The sequence below is a fragment of the Myotis yumanensis genome, unplaced genomic scaffold (genome assembly GCF_028538775.1).
Source record: "Myotis yumanensis isolate MYYU_CA2020_CCGP unplaced genomic scaffold, mMyoYum1.0.hap1 SCAF_17, whole genome shotgun sequence".
Lineage (NCBI taxonomy): Eukaryota > Metazoa > Chordata > Mammalia > Chiroptera > Vespertilionidae > Myotis > Myotis yumanensis.
The window spans coordinates 43,336,993-43,360,483 of record NW_027223768.1 but is presented as its reverse complement, the minus strand read 5'-3'; the positions used below and the strand labels follow the sequence as shown (position 1 = coordinate 43,360,483).

The 23,491-nt window shown below is 54.8% G+C and overlaps 1 protein-coding gene across 6 annotated transcripts; it reads right to left on the bottom strand.

Moving 5' to 3' along the window:
* CD244 (CD244 molecule) lies at positions 1–23,491 on the bottom strand. 6 transcript variants are annotated; one of them, XM_070397680.1, is made up of 9 exons: positions 21,584–23,491; positions 12,400–12,750; positions 12,050–12,331; positions 10,008–10,112; positions 9,620–9,687; positions 7,778–7,843; positions 3,469–3,534; positions 1,949–1,993; positions 1–375 (listed from the first exon to the last, which is right to left on the bottom strand). In XM_070397680.1, exons 1-9 carry the CDS (start codon positions 21,639–21,641, stop codon positions 337–339), a joined length of 1,080 nt encoding a protein of 359 aa, XP_070253781.1. In that variant the 5' UTR covers positions 21,642–23,491; the 3' UTR covers positions 1–336. The 6 variants fall into 6 exon arrangements, with proteins under 6 accessions (XP_070253781.1, XP_070253782.1, XP_070253783.1 ...); XM_070397681.1 differs by lacking the exon at positions 1,949–1,993; XM_070397682.1 differs by lacking the exon at positions 7,778–7,843.

Below are 23,491 nucleotides of genomic sequence, written 5' to 3'. Positions count from 1 at the left end.
GAGAGAGAGAGAGAGAGAGAGAGAGAGAAAGAAGTGAGAGAGAGAAACATCAATTTGAGAGCTAAACACCAATTGGCTGCCTCCTACAGCATCCAACTGGGGATCAAGCCCTCAACCCCTTGGTGCAGGTGCCTTGCTATTTTAATGGCTGTTAAAAATCATTTTCAAAACAAAATATAGTCCATCAACAAACTCCCAGACTAGGAACTATTATGTAGACTCATATGGTGTCATCCATTGCACTGATTCCCAAAACAGACACTGGGTCCTAACACAGGGGAGGCCAGCAGTGGCCCCTGGATTATACAGAAAAGTTCTCCAGCTCCTGGTGTTGAGTCAAGCAGCCTGTTGAGCTCTGGGTTGTATCTTTCCAACCTGCAGAAGAAACAAAGTTCAGACACTCCCACTAGGAGATCCCCATAACAACTCTGTGGGGTATGAATTGTTAACCCCATTTTACAGATTAAGAAAAAGAAGCTCCGAATGACTGACTGAAGTACAGGAGGGGCTTGAATCCAATTCTTCTGGCTCCAAGTCTAGTGTTTTTAAGCACACCATGCTTCCTCCTGACTCCCCCTAGATTGCCTGGTGCCAGAAGCCAATCCACCTTGCTGCTTGACAGAGTCACTGCAGGGAAGAAACATCTGCACAGCTTATGTTTCAAGGGACCTGGCGTATATGGCATATGTTTGCTCCCCCTCTTAACGCTATGTGTTTTAAACAGGACCACCTCCCCGAGAAAGGTTGTTTCCCCAGGTGATGATTTTTCCCTTGAGTTAGGGAGGGAATAAAACCCCTTAACTAAGTGCCAGGCTGGTAATTAATCACTTTAACTACGAACAATCACGCTTAAGCTACATAATCTTTACTTAGGATAATCTCCTTCAGTTACTTCCTTGTAGCTTAATAGAACAATAGAGTAACCTTGGAATGGAGATAAGAAATGCCCTAACCTTTGGAATAGGATGGATAGGATTAAAATCAACTGGTATAAATACAGATGTAACAGGATAAACACAGAACTTGGCTGGAGATCCTGGCTGGAGAACTTCACTATGCTGATCAACTGAACACTGTCTCCGTGTCATTCCTTCTTCGCCGACTCTGTCCACACCTTTGGGAACCCTTGGACCCGATGGGGCTGGACCCCAACAGCCTGGGGCCACACAGTGTCCTCTGCAACTCTGGACTGTCCAGGTGGCTTTAATGTGGAGCTGCTGTCAAAATGCCAAGAAGCACAGCAGGCACCCAGCCTCCCCTCCCTTGGGACCAATGGCAACATTATTATTGGGCCACAGGTGGATGCTTGGGTGCAGGAGGAGGCTAAGGGGGAAAGAGTGGGGTGCTCTCCGAGCCTTGCTTTCTATGGGTACAAATGGGAAGTAGGATTATACCTACTTCACACATTCCGTGGGATTAAATGAGCTCATTCGTATGAAGCCACTGGCAGGCCACCTGCAGCGTCCCACCCTTAATCAATGTTGAGACCCTGCTTTCCATTCCCTAAGTGGTCCATGCTCAGGGGCACCTCTGTTCAGTCTTCACCCTAGAAGCAGCGAAGATCACCTGTATTCTGGAATGACTCTCAATTACTTGCTAACTTTAGAAAATCATTCAGACTTGCTAATCCTCCCTTCTGTGATCTCCCCACCCCCACAAACACACGGAAGGGAGAGGTGTCCATTGTAGGGTTCACAGCTGGGGAACTAGCCTGGAGATGGTCCTAATTTGAAACTCAATCTCCCCAGTAAGAGTCAAATCCCAACCCATGATATGACCTTGTGTTAGACCCTCACTCTGCTTGGGCCTCAGTTTCTTCACCTCTAAATGAGGATTGGATTAGAATCTGCCTGAAATCCCTACAGATCTGAGACTCTGTGGATGACGTTTTCACAAGTGCACCACTTCCCAGATACGCTACAGGCACTAAGCCCATTCAGAATCTTACCCCTTCATAGATGGAAGGGCTATGGCTCCTTTTCTTAGATCCAGCCTGAAATTCAGAGGGTAAAAGATCTTAACTTCAGGGTAAGAAATGCCCCGCTCCGAAGTGGTGTGAGAGGTCCCAAAAGGGACTCCGTGCCCAGAGAGCCCTTAAAGTGGCACCAACCAGAAGTGAATGAAATCTCCTACCCCAGGAGCAAACAATGGGGTTTTGGTTTCCAGAAGGTGTTAACACATACTTACCTATGATATGACATTTCTGAACCAAAATCAGTTTAACATCCACAGCCATGCACCTCTCACCCCTCAGACCACACACACACACACACACACACACACACAAACACGGAGCCTTCAGACAAACCTAGTACAAACACGGCCTCCACCATGTATCTGTTCAATGCGTGGCACACACACTCACCCAGCGGAGCTCAGGGGCTCTCAGTAGTCGGCAGAGTCTTCAGATATAAAACCGAAGCCTGCGGCCAGGTGCTGTGGCCATGTCTGGCCATGTGTGTAGCATGGAATTTAAATATCAAGCTCTCTCGCCCTAGCCGGCTTGGCTCAGTGGATAGAGCGTAAGCCTTCGGACTGAAGGGTCCCAGGTTCGATTCCGGCCAAGGGCACATGCCCGGGTTGCGGCTTAATCCCCAGTGGGGAGTGTGCAGGAGGCAGCTGATAGATGTTTCTCTCTCATTGATGTTTCTAACTCTCTATCCCTCTCCCTTCCTCTCTGTAAAAAATCAATAAAATATATTTTTTAAAAAATATATCAATCTCTCTCGCTAAAACCCAAGTTGATTGAATGACTTACTGGAAGGGGGTGGATTAAAAGTCTGAAAATGTGTCCTAACCTTCTCCCCCTTTTGATACAAACACACAATCGCTGACCTGCTTGAACGCCATCCTTCACATCCACCAGGCTCCCCGCTTCTCATCACCAAGTTCAGCTTATGGTCTGCACTGAGTCCCCTCCCACCTGAGGTGAAAAGATGGTGCGGCCCAGGACACCCAGCTCTGTGGTCCAGGCACACATACAGGCTGCGAGCCCCCCGGGTCAGGATTAGAGGGGACTCGATGGGCTGCCTCAGTCCCAGGCCTCTACCATGAGGTGACTGGCCCAACTTTGTCTGCTTCCCTGAGGTCAACACTGTCTCTCTAGGTCCCGTGCAATCCTGCCGCTCAGTCCGCATCGGAAACCTCTCCTTCTCTCACCACAGCCTCGGCTGGCCTACCAGGATCCTGTGGTTCCTGCACCAAGCACTTCCTCTCTGATTGTCCTCTACCTTCCACAGAAACTTCTGGAAACACCTTTAATATATTCTTCTCCCAGACTCAGAGCTGCTGTTTTTCTCCAAACAGAACTAGAAAGGCACTTGCCCATTCACTTTTCAACAGTCATTTAACACAAGTCACTTGGATACATTCAGTGGAAGTCAAGTCACTCAGAAGTGCCAGCCCGAGCTGCACTGCGCATGCAAAACACACCCCTGCACCCAAGCACCCCTGGAGGCGGGGACTCACCTTCCCTGCGGGCAGCACCACTGAGTACAGGGTAGTTGCAGTTTCTTGTGATGTGGAAGCGGAAGACTGTTGAGAAGAGAAATGAAATCATTTCAGAGGCATAGATAGATGTAGCACAACCCTAGGGAGGTGAGTTACCTCTTCCACCTCTTCCACCTCTTCCACGCCACCCTCAACCCTGCCCAGAGAGAAGCGTTAAGTGTTGGTTGAAAAAGCCTGGCCTAGTGGGAGGCAGGTCGCACCGCTGAATGCTAGTCCCTCTCTTAAAGACAGTTGCTGCTTTTTTGGAAAATATGTTTGATTTTAGAGAAAGGGGAAGGGAGAGGGAGAGAGAGAGAAACATCATTGGCTGCCTCCTGCATGTCCCCTACTAGGGATTGAGCCCACAACCCGGGCATTTGCCCTGACTAGGAATCGAATCCGGACCTCTCAGTGTATGGGACAACACTTAACCAACTGAGCCAAACTGGCCCTGCACCTGTATTCTCCCCTAATCTTTAGGACACTCCTATCTGAGAATGACTATAATTTGCCTCATTCTACAGATGAGCCTCCAAAAGATAAATAGCCAAGTCACAGAAGCAGCAGAATTTAAACGCAGACTCCCCAGCGTTCTTTCCTCAACATCTCCATGTCTCCTTTGGCAACTGTTTTCCTTCTCTGTATCTGAAAGAAGCATCTCCGGCTCCAGGGGAGGGATCTCATTCCCCCTCGGCATCTCCAAGTCCTCTTCTCAGAATGCAGTGTGGCTAAACCCAAAGCTCGCGGAAACAATCGCTCTTATATCTGTGGGCAAAGAAGGGGCCACATACTAAACTGACAGGCTCCGGGGAGGCCTGCAAGGCCGGCCTTATAAACCCAGAGCCCTGCAGTAACCACACAGGATGGCCTGCTATTACAGCTTCCCAACTAAAGCGGGGAGTCATGTCCTCGCCTGCATCTTCCTCCACAAAGGCCAAGCCGTACCTGAGCCTGTCTATTGTCTTTTTGCATCCACCACAGGTACCGCCTTTGGAGTGACCCCTTCTCCAGACCCCCTCAGGGCACAACTCCCACCAGAGCAGACCACAGTGTCTCTCATTGTTACTGTTACCATGTTAATTGTTAACTGTTAACTCTCCTGTACCCACAAACATCTATTCCTTTTTTGTCTATTTGTTATTTTCTGTGTCTATTCATTTTACTTTATTTGTTTTAAATATATATATATATATATATATATATATATATTATTGACTTCAGAGAGGGAAAGGGAGAGATAGAAACATCAATGATGAGAGAGAACCATTGACCAGGTGCCTCCTACACACCCCCCAGTGGGGATGGAGCCCGAAATCCAGGCATGTGCCCTGACTGGGAATCAAACCGTGACCTCCTGGTTCATAGGTCGATACTCAACCACTGAGCCACGCCGGCCGGGCTTCATTTTACCTTTCATCCAATCCCAGAGGCTCCCCCTTTGCTTTCTCCCGCCTCCCTAATCCATCACCAGTGGAGTTCATGTGACCCACTTACGTCTTTCCTGATTGTAATGTACAAAACAAGGGGCAAAACTGCCATTCTCCAGAGCATTTTCTCAATCCATAGATTTTGATTCCAGACGATTGTCGTCAGTTTGTATCAAATAAACTCATAAAAATCCTTACAGGTTTGGACTCTTTAAGGCTCTGTGACTTGACCCAATGAGTCCCATTACCTGAAGGGGAGTGGGAGGCGGCAACACACTTCTTGGGAATTCCTCCTCCCCCCTCCCCCTCTTCCCCCTCCCCTACCCCCTCCTACCTCTCTTCCCCCTCCCCCCTCCTCCCCCTCCCCCTCCCCTTCCTCCTCCTCTTCCCCCTCCCCCTCCCCTCCCCCTCCCCTCCCTCCTCCCCCCTCGCCCTCCCCCTCCCCCCTCCTCCTCTTCTTCCCCCCTCCCCCTCCTCCCCCTCCTTCTCCTCCTCCTCCCCCCCTCCCCTCCCTCCTCCTCCCCCCTCCCCCTCCTCCTCCGGTTCGTGGCCTTCCTCCGAAGCCGTCCCCATTCCACCAAGCTGAAGAGGTTGCTGCTTCAGGTCAAAGTTCTTTTTTTCTTTTTTAAGTAATTTTTAAAAATATATTTTATTGATTTTTTACAAAGAGTAAGGGAGAGGTATAGAGATTTAGAAACATCGATGAGAGAGAAACATCGATCAGCTGCCTCCTGCACACCCCCCACTGGGGATGTGCCTGCAACCAAGGTACATGTCCTTGACCGGAATCAAACCTGGGACCCTTCAGTCCACAGACCGATGCTCTATCCACTGAGCCAAACCAGTCAGGGCTTTTTAAGTAATTTTTATTAGAACTTTTTCATCATTGGCCACCAGACGGCAGTGTTACCCTAGAAAGAGATGCCCAGCTGGGGTCATCTGCCAATATTCCAGATGCTTCCGCCGCTGCTGCCGCTGACGGTGCAGCTCGAACCCTGGATGTTAGACACAGTGCAGGGGAGACTCCGGGCCCGTGGCCCAGCTCTGTGGCCTCGAGCACGTTCGCTTACCTCAGTCTACAGACTTCATGAGGCTGTCACAGCAGATTAGTTGTAAAAATGGACATAATGAGTACTTTATAAATATTGTCCTTAAGTCATAATAAGATGAAAGAGAACACAGCCCTGACCAGTTTGGCTCAGTGGCTAGAGCAGGGGTGGGCAAACTTTTTGACTCGAGGGCCACAATGGGTTCTTAAACTGGACCGGAGGGCCGGAACAAAAGCATGGATGGAGTGTTTGTGTGAACTAATATAAATTCAAAGTAAACATCATTACATAAAAGGGTACAGTCTTTTTTTTTTTTAGTTTTATTCATTTCAAACGGGCCGGATCCGGCCAGCGGGCCGTAGTTTGCCCACGGCTGGGCTAGACCGTCGGCCTGTGGACTGAGGAGTCCCAGGTTCGATTTCGGTCAAGGGCATGTACCTTGGTTGTGGGCACATCCCTGGTGGGGGGTGTGCAGGAGGTGGCTGATCGATGTTTCTCTCTCATTGATGTTTCTAGCTCTCTATCCCTCTCCCTTCCTCTCTGTAAAAAGTCAATAAAATATTTTTTTTTTAAAAAAAAGGAAAGAGAACAACACAGACCAGGTCTTTCCTGAAAACAGGTATAAGTGGGGAGAAAACGTGCAAGGGTGCCCCAGCCAATTTGGCCCACTGGGTAGGCCAAAGTTCTGCAGACTGAAGGGTTCCAGGTTCAATTCCAGGCAAGGGCACATGCCCGGGTTGCAGGCTTGATCCCCAGTAGGAGGCAGCGGACCAATGATTTGTATCATTGATGTTTCTCTCTCTCCCTTCCTCTCTAAAATCAGTAAATATATATATATACACATACACACACACACACACACACACACACACACACACATACTAGAAGCCCAGTGCACAAAAATTTGTGCACTGGCCCTGACTGGTTTGGCTTAGTGGATAGAGCATTGGCTTGCGGACTGAAGGGTCCCAGGTTCGATTCCGGTCAAGGGCATGTACCTTGGTTGCGGGCACATCCCCAGTGGGGGGTGTGCAGAAGGCAGCTGATTGATGTTTCTCTCTCGTTGATGTTTCTAATTCTCTATCTCTCTCCTTTCCTCTCTGTAACAAATCAATAAAATATATATTTTTTAAAAATTTGTGCACTGGCAGAAGGGGGGGTCCCTCAGCCCAACCTGTGCCCTCTCACAGTCTGGGACCCCTCGGGAGATAACAACCTGCTGGCTTAGGCTCGCTCCCCTGTGGCAGATGGCACGCCCGATCCCGCGGTGCCTGCCCCGTCTCCCCCGGTCTCACATGGCAAGCCCGGATCCCGTGCTGGGGCGGGCGGCGGCTTGGGATCTCGCTGCCACCAGCCCTGGGCAGGGCGGCGCAGTGGGATCTGCCTGCAGTATGCAAATTTAACGGCCATCTTTGTTGGGTTAATTTGCATACTCTTCTGATTGGCTGATGAGCTTAGCGAAGGTATGGTCAATTAGCATCTTTGTATTTTATTAGTGTAGATATTTAAAGTTCAAGGGCCCCACCTCCTGGAAGCAGCAGGGAGGAGGGAAGAAAGAACACAGAAAACCAGAAGCCGAACTCCCTGTCAGGGTCATCTGCTGCCCGACCTTTACCTTCAGCTGTTAGGCTGTGGAGGCCCCGGGGCACTGGGACTGTCAGCCAACTCAGCAGCTGCCCAGCCACCTTCCCTCCGGGAGCACCGAGGTCTCACTGGCCATTCAAGGGTCTGAGGTGAGTGGAAATTGGAGGTGGGAGGCCATGAGGAAGCCCATAGAGAGGTGTGGACTAGAGGCGAGACCCAGAGTGGTACCTGGGGCAGGACCATGGAGTAGACAGTGTTCCCTTTCCCAGCAGAGTCCTGCTGCTGCCTCCGCCCCTGCAGGAGAAACAGGGAGGGCAGGTGGCAGCATCAGCAGGCACTCAGTCTTGCAGGGTTGGGTCACGTGGGGAGAATGGTGGGAAGGAGAGGAGCTCCCAGGAGTCTGGGAGGCAGCGCCACAGTCCCGGGACGAGAGGCACAGGGAGCAACCACCAGGCAGAGGCTGGGAGAGGCTCCCCGTGAGAGGCTGCACAGGGAGACCCTGCCACTGGACACCTGCCATGTGCAGAAACGTCCCTTCGCTGACTGACTGCTCAGACAGTGCACTAAGTGAGGTCGGAGCCTCACTGTGGCCACTGATTCCAAGACTAGAGTGTTTCAAGCCCCAGCCCAGATCCAGCCTTATTGTCTGCGGGCCCTTGGCTCCAGCCAGCCCCCTGCGGCTGCGCTGCTGGGTGACCCAGACTCACGGCCAGAGGCACGTCTCCCTCTCAATCCTGCCCCCACATGGGGTCCGAGGTCATTCATGCCCTTCCCCTAAGGGTCTGCTGCCAGGAAGGGCTCTGGGGCGGGGGGAGGGGGGGGTTCCTCATTCAGGGGAGGAGCCGAGAGGAGCAGGAAACATCAGCTGTCCTTGTGTTGGGGACCAGCTCTGTTAACCGGGATTGTTTTGTTTTGATTAAAGAAGACACAGCTCAGCCGGCGTGGCTCAGGGGTTGAGCATCGACCTATAAACCAGGAGGTCACAGTTCGATTCCCAGTCAGGGCACGTGCTCGATCCCCAGTGTGGGGTGTGCGGGAGGCAGTCAATCCATGATTCTCTCTCATCATTGATGTTTCTCTCTCTCTCTCTCTCCCTTCCACTCTGAAATCAATAAAAATATATTTTTAAAAAAAAAAACAAGGCATATTCTACTCTGGCTGCAGTTGCACATGGAACTGGGAGTTCACCTGGAAATGCAGTCCATCCTCCTCACCCACGAGCTGCCTATTGTCATGGAAAGATTGACCATCTTGTTGCAGAAATGAGAGGGGCCCCCCCACACCCCCCTTGCAAAGCCCCAGCTCTGAAGGGAGAGGCACAGACACCCCGTATTCTGCTGCGGGGGCCCCGACAAGGCCCCACAGCGCCTGAGGGAGGCTCTCTGTTCTGGTGGTTGCAGGAGGCCCCACACATGACTTCCTGCTTCGCTGCCCCAAGCCAAGCCCCAGGAACGGTGGTGGGAGGAGGGTCCTTCCTGTCCCTCCTTTCCCACCAGATAGTTCAGCGAGCACTGCGTCCCGGCCTGTCCCCACAGCCTGTCCTGCAGCCCCTCCGAGCGCCACCCGGCTCACCGCTCGGGGCTGCCCTCTCCCAGCACCTCGGCCAGGCGGAGCCTCTTCTTCCCAAGCGTCTGAGCCAGGACAAGACTGACCCGCCAGCATCCTCCCCGCCGGGCAACGACCAAGGGCCCCCAAAAGGAAACGTGGACTTACAGGGGCAGGAGAATTTGTGTCCGACACAACAGACAAGGTTGCACCCGCCCTGAGCCAGAGCCCAGCCTCAGGAAAGAGGGCACCAGGGGGCCACCAGGGAGCAGAGGCAGCCTCCGCCCGGGTCCCCATCCCGGCTCAGCAGGTTCAGTTCTGCACCCAAATGCCCTTCGGCCTCATTTCATCGTCTCACCCAGTTTTCTCTCCACCCAGGGCCAGAGCTAGGACGCTGAGGGGGGCAGAGATGGGGCCTGAGGCCACTCTGAGGCGGCAGGGGGCTCTCTGGCCCCTGCTCAGCAGGGCCATCCTCCCAGGGCACTTCCAGAGGGAAGGAGGGAACCCCAGCCCTCGGGGCCACACCTGGCCGCTCCTGCCTGGCAGGCGGTTGACATCTTCATAAACTGTCAGCGATTCCTCTGGGCCGGGCTCTGTGTGGAGGGAAGCAAAGAGCAGAGCTGCAGAGTCCTCCTGGAGGAACCAGGCCAGGCGCCTGCTCCCGCATCCCACCCTCGTCCCAGGTGGCGAGACCTTGAGGAAGCTTCTAGAAGGGAGGATGGCTCGAGCTCGTCCCAGGAGACTCAGGGAGCTCAGGGCAGCACCCACCTGACAGTTTCCCCCAAACCAGCCCCAGCCAGTGAAGCTGCCGTTAGGGATCAGACGGGGCACATCGGGGCCCAGGAGCGAGACCTGGGAGCAGCCCAGTGCGGGGAGGCGGGCCAGGCAGCGTGTCCTAGGACCCTCCACTTACCTGCCAGCTTCCTCCCCCTTCTCCACACGCAGACGCCGGTGAGGCTGCCAAGCAGCATGAGTATGAGAACCACGATGATCATCAAGAGGGGCAGGAGGCCGAGCTCTGAGGAAGACGAGACATGGGCGTGAGGACTCACCTTCTCCCTCCCTGCCCGCCTGCTGCAGTGGCTGCTCCACCCCCACTCGCTGGGGTGGCTGCTCTCACACCCTGTGCACTCAGGTCACAGGTGTCTCCCTGCTCAACTGGAAGGCTGCCCAGTGACACTAAGAGCAGGGGACGCAGGACCAGATGTGAACGCTACGCTCTGTGCCCTTGGCAAGCTCCTTAGCCTCTCTGGGCCTGTTTTCTCACTTTCAGGAAGGAGTCAGTGTATCCACACAGCAAGTTAATAGCATCTGACAGATGCCAAGTTCAGTAACTGTTACACAGCTCCATTCCTTTGTTTTAACTCAACAAACATGTCTGCTCTGGGCCAGGCCACCTCCGTCCTGCCTTCTGCGACCTTTGCCCTTCCTGTGTAGACTTCTGCGTCAGGGCCTGTCACACACGCAGCCGCAGCCGCAGCCGCAGACGAGGTGAGTGCCGGGAGCGAGCAGCGCAGGGAAAGGAGGAAAGTGCCCCAGATGCTGCTGGTGAGGCTCCTCGCAGACATCACCCCACTTCCCTGAGCAGCAGCTCTGCCAGGTGTTTAGTAGGAGCTTCCCATTGTGCCCGGGAGACTGCCTGCGACTCAGAGAGGTGATGACCTGCCTGAGGTCACAGAGCTTGTGAGTGACCCGGCCTGGCTGAGCCACACGCTGCCTGCGGAAGCCAATTCCAGCAGGACAGCAGGGCTGACTCACCTGGAGTGGCAAGGGCATTTCCCCAAACCTGGAAAGGATGCGTTAAATTGATTGTTTGCTGCCAGACAGCTCAGGGCATCTTAATCTACATGTTATTGCCTCCTACTGGCCAAACACCTGAACAGCCGTAGGCGATTCTTCCAATCTGACAATGGACTCTGTATACGAAACCCTGACCCTTTGAAGAGTATGTCTCTGCCTCGCCTCAGGACAATTTGTGTTAGTAAAAAGCATGGGGCCCACCTAAACCGGTTTGGTTCAGTGGATAGAGCGTCAGCCTGCAGACTGAAAGGTCCCAGGTTCGATTCAGGTCAGGGGCATGTACCTGGGTTGCGGGCACATCCCAAATAGGAGGTGTGCAGGAGGCAGCTGATCGATGTCTCTAACTCACTATCTCTCTCCATTCCTCTCTGTAAAAAATCAATAAAATATACTAAAAAAAAAAAAAAAAAAAAAAAGCACGGGGCCCTGAGACGAGGAGATCTTAGTTTCTTTAGCTGGGCTCCTCTGACCCCCAAATGCCTTTCAAAATTATGCTTCATCTCTGGACTCTTGATTAAGTTACACACAGCCCTTCTCCAGATTGCTGAACCTTCTAGATGCCGGAACAAGAGCCCCGGCCCCGCGCTTCAGTTGCTTGTTTCCCTTTGCTGTGAGAGCTTATTTTGTTGTCCCTATTTGGCTATAAGGTCTTTAAAGACAGGGGCTGCAGGCGGTTGCTGCCCATGCTGACACACACTAGGTCTTCTTTATCTAAGAAAAAGTGGTGCAAAGTGGGCTCCGGGTAACTCTCGGAGAAGCACAGCAATGAGAGGTGCCTCCGCCAGGTGCGCGTCTGATGCTGCCACGACCCAAGGCTGCTCTGGGACCACAGGGCTTAGGGAGGTGCCCCCTGAGAGGAGGAAGCAGGTCCCCGACAGCCTCAGAAGAAAACAACTCACAGCCAGGCTGGGCTGTCACTCACCAGACAGCGAGGCATTTCCTATGGAAGGAAGATGCTGTCTTCCAGGAGGTTCTTGATGGGGACAAAATTCCTCCCAGCCTCAGACCGGCCTGGCTGCCCAGGACCTGTGTGCCTAGAGGCCAGGACCCTGGGGAAGGGCTCCAGGCCCAGGGGTGTCCTCCCATCTCCTGCTCCTGAGCCTGGCGATGGCCCAGCACCCTCCGCCCTGTCCCAGCCCCAAGCGCTGCACTCACTCTGGGGGGCGCTCCCACAGCCCTGGCCGAGCTGGAGGCTCTGGTGCGCCCAGCTGACGGGGTTGCTGACGTTGCAGGTGTATATGTGCCAGCCGTTGGCATCGATCTGCTCCTCCAGTCGGAAGGGGCTCCTGGGCGTCGGGATCCACTCGCCCCCCCGGTACCAGGTGTAGGTCACATCACCACCTCCGGAGGCCGAGCAGTTCAGGGTCACTCGGCACTTCCCACTGCCCAGGGCCGCCGTCTGCTCCAGCAGCTGCAGCTCGGGCTTCCCCACAGGGTCTGGAAGCAGAGGTTCTGATCAGGAAGGCGCTTCAAGCACCAGCCTGCGCACCGGGAGGGGCACTCACCCAACACGGACACGTGGAAGCAGTGGGTCCTGACGGTGCCGTTCTCAAGGGTGACCTCCAAGGAGTAGGTGCCGCTGTCGTCGGGCTGAGCGGCCTTGAGGAGAAGCCTTAACTCCTTGATGCTAAAATTGAGCCTATTGTAGTCACTGGCATTCCGATGCGCATGATGCAGCCTAGAATCATTCTTCCAAGTGAACAGCACACGAGGGCTTGGGTTTGAGCGCAGCTGTACCTTCCAGTCAAAAGACCTCACCGCTGTCGGGGTGTGGCCGGGCCCTAAGCAGAAAGCCGTGCCTGAAGGTCTCACCACAGGTCCATCCGGAGACAGGGGTGCTGGGCAAGAGGAAGCGGCTGCGGGCAGGAGGGGCGCCAGGCTCAGCATGGGGGCAGCTGGACGTGACTTCCCTTGAGCTACGAGGGGCCCCGAGCCTGAACCTGAGAGCACACATCCTCATTGGCGCCCCTCCCCCCGAGCTCGGAAGGCGCCAACAGCGCCTCATGAGAGTGAACATTTCGAGTTCTCACCATGGTGCAGGCAGGTGGTAAATTCTCTACATGTGCTAACCATTGCACTTCACAGTGGCCCTACAAGGTTCTCATCCCCATCTTACTAGGGAGGAAACAGATTCAGAAAGAACCTAAAAGTCACAACCCCTAATTATTCAGTGAGAAAAATGAGCTTGCAACCCAGTCAATTTGGCTTTAGAAGGTGAATTTTAATATATTTTTATTGATTTCAGAGAGGAAGGGAGAGAGAAATAGGAACATCAGTGATGAGAGAGAATCATTGATTGTCTGCCTTCTGCCCGCCCCCTACTGGGGATGGAGCCTGCAACCTAGGCATGTGCCCTGGACCGGAGTCGAACCTATCCACTGAGCCAAACCAGCGAGGGCTGAATCCTTTTATTTATTTATTAGAGGCCCGATGCACGACATTCATGCAAGAGTAGGCCCTCCCCACCCTCCAACCCCCCCACGCCCGCCCGACCGGCTTCCCTCACAGCCCCAGCTTCATCCGGAAGGTCATCTGGTCTAATTAGCATATTATGCTTTTATTATTATAGATTTTTTGAAATATATTTTATTGCTTTTTTACAGAGAGGAAGGGAGAGGGATAGAGAGTTAGAAACATCGATGAAAGAGAAGCATTGATCAGCTGCCTCCCGCACACCCCCTACTGGGGATGTGCCTGCAACCAAGGTACATGCCCTTGACCGGAATCGAACCTAGGACCCTTCAGTCCCCAGGCCAACGCTCTATCCAGTGAGCCAAACCAATAGGGCTAGATTTTTTTTTTTATTGATTTCAGAGAGGAAGGGAGAGGGAAAGAGAAATAGAAACATCAGTGATGAGAGAGAATCATTGATTGGCTGCCTCTTGCACTCCCCCTACTGGGGACTGAGCCCACAACCCGAATAGAACCTGGGACCCTTCTGCAGGCCAACGCTCTATCCACTGAGCAAAACCAGCTAGGGCTGGAGAGTGAATTCTTAACTACAACGCTCTAAATAAATATCCTATCTGATGTGACATCCCCCTGCAGCACTGAGGTGGCCATCTTGGGCAGATGGTCAGACCAAGTAAGAGGAACACTCCACACTGAATTCCCAACGCCCTCCTCTGCCCTCCCATAGAGCTGGGCTCCTACCCACCCTGGAGAACTTGGCGCAACAAACTGGTCATTCTTTATTCATGTTTCCCAGGTTTTCAGTCACCAGAAGGTCTCCACAGTATTGCTCCGTAGAAACAAAATTGAAAGGCAAGAAGAAAAATACATTGCCTGGTCCCTCCCTCCCAGGCCTCCTGCCCAGTCCCTCCCTCCCAGGCCTCCTGCCCGGTCCCTCCCTCCCAGGCCTCCTGCCTGGTCCCTCCCTCCCAGGCCTCCTGCCCGGTCCCTCCCTCCCAGGCCTCCTGCCTGGTTTGGGGTGGGAGCTGTTGCACAGGATGGTGCCCCTGCCCTCGCAGAGCAGCCAGCGTGGCAGGGAAGAGAAGGGGCTGACCCTGTGGTCATTTGGGGCAGGAGAGTTGCACGGCATCGCCAATGGGGCAGGAAAACCAGCCTGTCTGGGTGGGCTGGGGAAGGTCAAAGAGAATTTGGAGGAGATTAGGAGATGGGATATTGATACAAACAGATCTGTTAAAATGAGGCCATTGAGACAGAGCGATGGGGGAGGGGTTTCGATGTCCACATGTGTTATAAGCACACTCACTGAGCCACACCTTCACCCCAGCATTCCCGCCAGACACTGACCAAATAATTAAAGGGCTTGGCTGGACCACATGGCCGTCTCCGTGGTCCTCAGACTCTTACACCTGAGAGCAGGCCAGCACGCCAAGGCCCAGGGAATGGAAAGTCATGAGTAAGCCTACAGAAAGGGCCTCGGGCGCTCCGTCCGCACTGTCCCCACTGGAGCCAGAGCCGCGAGGAGCCCGGACCTCCTCCTGTGTAAGCACGTTCCTGACCCCAGAACCTGGGATCTGGGACCAGATCCTACTTTTAATTCCACAGCACCCGCTTAGTGCCTGAGGAAGTCATCACCTAAGGAACTTTAATTCTGATCGTGGAAGACCAGGTAGACACATGCTAACCAATGCTCCCACTAAGAATAACTTAAAAAAAATGGGCGAAATGTAAGAGCATGTTGTTAAAGGCATCAGAAAGCTAATAAAATGGTGAAAAAAAATTTTTATAAGAAAGCGTTTTTGGGTTTTAGATGGTAAGACATGCTCTGGCATAGCTTTCTTTGTTTAAAAAAATATATTTTTTTTATTGATTTCAGGGAGGAAGGGAGAGGGAGAGAGAGCTAGAAACATCAATGATGAGAGAGAAACATTGATTGGCTGCCTCCTGCACGCCCCACCCCTGGGGATCAAGCCCGAAACTGGGCATGTGCCCTTGGCTGGAATTGAACCCAGGACCCTTCAGTCCGCAGGCCGACGCTCTATCCACTGAGCCACACCAGCCAGGGCAAAACAAAAACAAAACAAAACAAAAACAAAAATGGTGAAATATTAAGGGCCAGGATGGGAAAGAAGGAAATTCAGAGGGTTAGCGGTTTTCCGTTGCTCCCTCTGATTCCACAAAAGCAGCGGACAGGCTGAGCAGCTCAACAGAGTTTACAATCAACTCAAAGAACCAAGAGCGCACGGAGCTCAGGGGCCGCCCTCAGAAAGGAGGTGCAGGTGCCTCACCCCCAGGCTCGGGGTTGGTGCCAGGAATGCCTACACACTGAGAATTAAGAGTGAACAAGAACCCCCGCCGGATAGCGGCACCCCTCACCCCAAGGTTGTGGGTTCGATCCCCAGCCAACCAATGAATGCATCACTAAGTGGAGCAGCAAGCTGGTTTCTCTCTCTCTTTCCCTGCCTCTCTCTCTCCCTAAAAATGAGTAAGCAAAAACATTTTTAAAGAGGGAACAAGAAACCGACCAGCTCTCACAGACTCAAACCCAGGCTGGAATCGTGTGCACCCTGACTTGGATCACAGTGTTCCAGAATCTCGTATTTCCAACCCGGCTGGCTACTCGAGGCAGCTAGAAGTTATTCCTGGAGGAAAATGCCATAAACCAGAGCATTAAATTACTTCTAGATGTTTTCCTATATGATGCCCAAAATGAAACCAAACAAACGGGCCCAACAAGAGGAAACACATCCAACATCGAGAGAAAACAGCCACAGAGACAGGCCCAGGGGCCCCTGGGTAAGGGAGGAATCAGCTGTAACTTTAGAGGAATGATGTTTCTCAGGTTCAGGGAACAAAGGGTAAGTTTGAGAACCTCAGCATGAACTACTGTGGCAGATGCAGGCGGCCGGTCCCTTGGCATCACACAGAAACCCTCCTCTGCAGATGCTTCCGAAACTGGACCTTTTTAAGCCGATTTTAGAGAGGGAGGGCGAGGGAGACAGAAGCGCCCCGGCCGAGAAGCCCGACGGCCGCCTCGGGACGCTCCCGGCTGGGGATGCCCGGGACGTGCCCTGACTGTGCCTCCCGGTCCTGGGCGGGTGCTCACCACTGCGCCCCACGGCCGGGGCCGGGCCTTTGGCAAAACGCGCCGCAGAAACGACCCGCTGGCGCTCGGGACGCTCCGCCCGTCCGCCCGCCCGCGAGCAGAGCGGCCCGGGAGCAGCGAGGCGGGCGGAGGCAGGGGCGCCCCCGCGGCTTCTGATGCAGGGGAAACGGAGGGAGTGGGGAGCGGGCAGAGGAACCGGCGGGGCAGGTGGCAGCGGCGCGGGGAGGGCAGGAGCGAGGGCGGGGACAGGAGGGCGGCCGCGGCCCGAGGCCTCGCTGGCCCCGACGTGGGACCCGGCGGCGATGGGCGGAGCCCGCCTGGAGGGGGGCGGAGGCTGAGGACGCGCGGGGGCACCGGCCTGTGGAGCCACCGCTTAGGAAAGTGGGTCCGGCGCGAGGGTCCCGAGGCCTCAGAACTTGGAGCTGCTTTTTGTTGTTGCGTTTTGTTCTGCGGCCTCCGCCACCGGCGCGGGAGGGAGGCAGGCGGGGGGTGGGGGGGCGGAGGCCTCGGACCCCGCAGCCGGGAGTCGCTCTGGATGAGGGCGGCGGCGCAGGGGCCTCGGAGAGTGGAACTTCCACCAGCGACAGACGCTGAGGTTCCCCAGCTCAGGGCTGGAGCGGGCGGCCCGGAGGCGGCCGCGGGTCTGCGGAGCCTGAGACTCAGATGCTGGCGCAGGGCCGTCCCGCAAAGCCCCGCAAAGCCCCGCGGCGGGTTCCGCGCCCCATCCCCCAAGCCCCGGTGCGCAGGCCTCTCTCCCGGGGCGGCCCAGACCTCCAGCCGTCACCTGCATCCCGTCACTCACACCGTCTCTCCAAGAAAAGCAGGGCGGCGCCTTGCGGGTGCCAGTCACCGCCTGCGCCCCACTCTGTCCAGGCTGCTCCCCGGCTTGCACTGTCCTGCTCCCTCCTCCCGAACTCCTCTTCATCCTGCAAGGCCCCTTCCCAGGGTCTGCACCAACAGGAAGCTCCATTTTCTCAGGTCTTTCTTCTCCAAGCACAGCTTGCCTCTGAGCAAGCCTCAGCATTTTCTGTCTCTCCTTGTTTTACATGACTCTTCCTCTAACAATCGGGGAGATTCTTAAGGATAGAATTCTCATCTGTTTCATCTTTTTCCCTCACAAAATCTTGCATATGTCTTGGAACATAACAAGGGCTTAATGAAGCTGTTTAATTAATTACCTAATTGCTTAAATTCCCAAATCTACCTCAGTTAACTCCCAGAAATGACTCTCACGTAGCACGTACAAAAGACTCACAGAAGCATTACACAGAAAACCCGGACACGACCCAGCCTCCGCAATGCAGAATGGATGAATAAACTATCATATAGTCAGACAATGAAATCTCATCCGGCCATGAAAATGACCAGCTACAAACAATACCATCTCATCAGATGTGGAGCAAAAGAGGCCAAACACAAGAGTACCTGCTGTCCCCATTCACAGGGAACTGGCCAAGGATGCCCGGGTGTGTGTGGGGGGGGCGGGGCGGGATTGGCTCTGGAAAGCGGGGAGGAAACGCGTCCGCCAGGGCTCCAGGGCTCTGTTCCCCTAACGGTGTCCTCTGTGCCTGTCACACTGCGGTGGGCAAGGTGAGGTGCTGAAACTGGCTCAGCCGGCCCTACAGTGAGTTCTGCAGGTCGGGCTCCTTCCAGCGTGACCAGCCCCCTGCCCCAGGCTCTCTCCTGAGCCCCGCAGGCCACCACTCACTGTGAGGAAGAGAAGAGCTTGCCCGGCCGCCGTGCAGCCAGTCGATTCCTCCTGGGAAGTGGCGTGTGGCCGCAGCCCTTCAGCTGACCCACAGGGGCTGCCCCACCCCCCACCCCCACCCCCGTTTGTTCAAAGCCTCCAGTGTGTCCTGTGGGGTTTCCTCGGAATCACAGCCCAAACCGGAATTTAGGGTCCAAAGTGAACTTGAGGACAAGGCCCCTCCTGTGGGCAGGGATCTGAAGCCCCCCCCCCCCCAAACTCATCTGACCCACACTCATCCCGCTCTGCCTCTGAGCTGCTTGAAAAGAATTCACTTCTCCAGTCGCCGACGTGCCTTAGCCCCAGTGTGTTGCGCACTAACCACCCTGTAACCGTGTGAGAGGAAGGCCGTGGAACCCAGGGTCTCATACAGCTGCTCAAAACTCGTCCAGGGAAGGAGTGGGAATGGAGAGGGAGATGTTGCCGTGAAAACAATTAAAATATTTCACAATGTGATGTAATAATACAACTAAATGTCTCCTAAGGGAAATACATGCTTCCTTAAGGGAAAAGTGTTGAGGTCTCCCTACATTCCTGGTTACGATTATGAGAGACTCAGCCAAGAGCCGCACGGTCGAGGTTTGTCATCTCATCGCAAGACTTTCTCACTTTCTATTCAGTTAAGTGGTCGAGGAAGGGCTGCTGCGCAGTCTCTCTGGACTCTGATTAGGGACCTCAGTGCGCCCGCCCGCCCGCCCGGCCTCCACGTGGGCGCTGGGCTGGGGGCCTGGCTTCCCAGCACTTGGGTCTGGGCCTCTCTCCTCCGGGCCTCGCCGCCCCAGGAAGCGGGCACCACTGCTGTCCCCACTTGACACACGAGAAACGAGGAAACAGGAGGCGAGTCCCATCCTCACGGCCACAGAAGCCGTGTAACTCGCACTTGGCTCATTCACTCTGGTTCCGAGAGTCTGCGCAGGACAGACAGAGGCCTGGCCTCAGACCTGCATCCGGGAGCACAGAGCAGCCTGGGAGACAAAATAAGTAAGTAATCGGGGTAGGTGTGCAATGGAGGCTGCGCTGCACAGAGCAGGGAGCCCAGAGCCAGGTAGGGCCTCGCCGCAGCAGGGAGGGCGTTCCAGGGGAAGGAAGACCTCACTGGGAGGCGGGGTTCGAGCGGAACCCTGAGGGGTGGCGGGGAGGAGCCTGCAGGCCAGCCTGGCTGCAAGGCCGTGAGCAGCAGAGGAGGGCAGAGCCCGCAGACCACGGGGCGCAGACTGCGGAAGACGGCAGCGCTGGAGAGTGAGTTTCCCGCACGTGTCATTAAATACTCCAGGAACCCAAGTTGTTAAGAAAACGTTTCACTGTCATCGTGTCTCCTGAGGAGATGAAATGAAACAAACCAACCCACCCAGGCCCTGGCCGGTGGCTCAGTGGTTACAGCGTTGGCCCGAGCACCAAAGGGTCGCCAGTTCGGTTCTGGGTCCAGGGCATGTTCCTGGGTTGCAGTTTCAGTCACTAGTCCTGGGGCGTGTGTGGGAGGCACCAATCAATGTGTCCCTCTCACATCAGTGTCTCTCTCTCAAATCTCCCCCCCTCCCTCCCTCCCTCCTTCCCCCTCTAAAGGAAGTCAGTGGAAAACATCCTCAGGTGAGGATGAAACACAAAAACAAAAAGCCAGCATCGCATTGAAGGCATTCTTGCCAAAGGCATTGACCCGAACCACAGGAGTGGCCGCTGGGAACTGCCATGGCCTCGGGCGCTGCTGGCATAACGGGCAGCATTTGCAAGTGGACTATGTATTCGATGGGATCAGTATCAGGTTTTCTAAATGTGATCGTTGTGATGAAGTCATATGATCAGGAAATATTCCTGTTCTTAAAAGATATGGACCAAAACATTTAGGAGTGGAGGGGCATCACTCTCAAATGGTTCAACAAAAATCATTACCAGCAAACATTTCTATGCACCTACGTCATGTGGAGAGAAAAGGAAGCGAAGCGAAGGTGAGTAAATGTAACTGGTGAATCTAGGTGAAGAAATACATACAAGCATTTTCTTACAATTGCTCTGGAACTCCGAAATTTTTTCAAACTAAACATTTAAAAATTAGCCGAAACCGGTTTGGCTCGGTGGATAGAGCGTCGGCCTGCGGACTGAAGGGTCGCAGGTTCAATTCCGGTCAAGGGCATGTACCTTGGTTGCGGGCACATCCCCAGCAGGAGATGTGCAGGAGGCAGCTGGTCGATGTTTCTCTCTCATCAATGTTTCTAACTCTCTATCTCTCTCCCTTCCTCTCTGTAAAAAAAACAATAAAATATATTTTTTTAAAAAAACATTTAAAAATTAAAAACAAGAGTGGTTTCCGTCAGCCTACCCAGGCCAGCCCTGCAGGACACTGCGAACGGTTTCCTCAGACCGAGCCCATGCCCCCCCGCACCCAGCACCACCCGAGCCCGTGCCCGGCACCCTGCACCCAGCGCCGCCCGAGCCCGTGCCTCGCACCCAGCGCCGCCCAAGCCCATGCCCCGCACCCAGCACCCAGCACCCAGCACCCAGCGCCACCCGAGCCCATGCCCCACACCCAGAACCCAGCACCCAGCGCCGCCCGAGCCCATGCCCCCCCGCACCCAGCACCCAGCGCCGCCCGAGCCCGTGCCCCCCGCACCCAGCGCCACCCACCAGGGCTGCAGAGCTGCCTGCAGGGCCGGCCCCTGAGGGAGAGCTCCCCCCATCGCAGCCTTATTGTCTCATCTCGGCCTCGACCTTCTATCCCCAAAGCCAGGCTCCTGACCCCTCAGCCTGACCTCAGCCTTCTCACAGGCCCCGGACACACACTCCTGGGCCTCAGTTTCCTCCCTTCACGCCCAGTGTGCCCCTCCCGCACCCGCCCACAATGCCCTGGAGGATTAGTCAACCTGGAATGCCTCCAAGTCTCCAAAGGGGGCTGCCTGCAGCTGAGACCACAATGAATGCGGCAGCCTGGTCCCCCTCAGGCTTCCAGCTGCTTCTCTGTGCAGCTTCTCAGTAGCTGCACATTCTCCCCCTTCGGGCGCCTGTGGCCTGGGTGCTGCCAGAGGGGCCAGGCCACCAGGCAGAGGACAACCGTCCTCCTGGGCACCAGCTTTCCTGCCTCAGGGACAATCTGTGGTCTCTGACCCCCAGAACCACTCGCTTCCTGGTGGAAACCCAAGCCCAGGGCCCCTCTCCTTTCTGCTGCTAATAGCACCCAATTAGAGGCTATTTCCTTGGCCCTCCTCACAGCCAGGAAGGACACCCTCCCACCACACAGAGGTCAATTAAGCCTGAGGCTCTGCTCAAGGCCCCGCCACCCTCCGCCAGCCTGTCCCCCGTCAGGTGCTCAGCCCAGTTCCAAATGATCCTGGCGAGCCACACCACCCAGAGGGGGCAGGATCTGACGCCCATGGGCCTGGCCGCTAGTCCATGCAGCACCCCCCCCCGACCCCCCCACATGCAGATGGGGCCTCACCTGGGCTGTGCCGTCCCTGAAGGAACAGGACTAGGAAGGCGAGAGCTGGCCCCAGCATCTCCACGAGGCAGGTGGCCGGGAGGCTCCGTCTGCAGGCACTCTGTGCACAGGCCCCACAGCCTCCAGTCAGGGGGGCCAGGAGAGCACGGCCTGCTGCTGGTCTGGCCACAATTTCCTCACCCAGAGGCTTTCTTGTTGACTGAGAGCTAACGAGGCTGCTGAAAAAGCCACAGTCCCTCGCCTGGTTGACAGTTCCCACCAATTAAACTGGCCAAGTTTGCCTTAAGTGGGTGGGACTCACAGTGACTCACACCAGCTTCACAATCTTGTCCTTCGCTCTCCCCAGCCCAGCAGCTTTGTGCACAGGCAGAGCCAAGAACTTGTCCAGCTCTCATCTCACTGCCATGGAGACCTACATGGGCCCACACGCCTTCATCCTAGACGTCCCTTCCAACACTGTGGGGGTGGAGGGGAGAGTGTGGCTGAGAGAGGAGCCCTTGGTAGGTGGGGGGATGGGGAGGAGTTGGTGCTAGAAAACCCTATAGGCCTGGGCGTTCTCTGCAAGGTCACGTCCGCCTTTAACGCTGCAAACTGAAGCGCTTTCTTAAGAAGCTGCTGTGGCTCCAGGTCCCTGCCTGTCTGCCCACATTCCCTCCCTCCCTTTCCCACTTTCCCCTGGTCGTTCTCTTCCTTCCCTACCTTCTCACACACAGGGCCTGACCCCTTTCCCGTCACCAGGGAGGGTGAAGGCAGGGACTTTCCCTTTCTTCTGCTTTCCCGTCATAGCAAACACTTCCAGTTCCCCTCAGGGCAGCCCCTCTCATTTTCCATCCTGTGACCCACTTCCAGCCCTGAGTCTGAAGCTGGGCTGAGAGCACACGGAGACGGGGCCATGAAGGCGGTGGTGCTCTGAACGGAGGACTGCATGTGGGGTCAAGGCGCAGACTTGGCTGAGGGAAGCTTCCCAAAGCTCGTGTCCGTGTCCGTAGCCTTGGTGGAGGCGGTGTGGTGAGCGGCCTTCAGAACCCAGGCTCGGAGCCGTCCACCTGGGGTGGCTGCACTCCCAGCTGTGACCTACAGGGAGCGCCAGCCTCTGTGCCTCCTGTCCTCACCTGGAAACGGGGACAGTAACACCTTCTCTTAGGTGCGAGGATTCAGTAAGTTCATGCATGTAGAGCATATTCTAGAACAACCCACAGCATTACGAGAACTGCAGGCCAAAGATCACGATGTACGCACCATGTAACCTGCCCTCCAACCAGAACCACTTCCTCACATCAGCTCCTCTGCGGCTCCACCAGGAACAATACAGGCCGTTTTCCACCCACACCTGCTTACCTTAACCTCTAAAGAGTACCTGCCTCCTGGCACCTTTTTAAAAAAATCTGATGGTTTCACCCATCATTAATGCCACCCTTTCACAGTCTGAACATCTTTAAGGATTTCACCTGTCCTTTATAGGATACTCCCATCCAAAAATAGACATTGGTGGGTGACAGAATATGCTACCCCAAAATATGCCACTTTGGAATTTCGATTCTTTCAGCTGAAGGCAATTTTTCTTCCCCTACAGCACATACATGGACTTTAGGTGTTGTGTGTGCAAACTGTCACAGAGGAAAATTTTTCCCTTCCTCTTCCAGGCTCTTTGGCTGACCTAATTAAATTGACATAAAACAGATAAATTTAATTGCTCAGAAACTCTATTTCTTTAATATGACCCTTTCTGCCCTAGTCAATTTGGCTCAGTGGCTAGAGCATTGGCCTGCAGACTGAAGGGTCTGGGGTTCTATTCTGGTCAAGGGCACACCCCCGTGTGGCAAACTCAGTCTCCAGTAGGGGGCATGCAGAGGGCAGCCAATTGATGATTCTCTCATCACTGATGTTTCTCTCTTTCCCTCTCCCTTC

Coding starts and splice junctions, on each gene's coding strand:
- CD244 (XM_070397680.1), bottom strand. CDS start 21,641: ATGCTGGGGCCAGCTCTCGCCTTCCTAGTCCTGTTCCTTCAGGGACGG. Junction 1,994..3,468: donor TGGTGCTGCCCGCAGGGAAG/GTGAGTCCCCGC, acceptor TCTGAATTTCAG/GCTGGATCTAAGAAAAGGAG. Junction 376..1,948: donor GCCCTTCCATCTATGAAGGG/GTAAGATTCTGA, acceptor TTTCTTCTGCAG/GTTGGAAAGATACAACCCAG.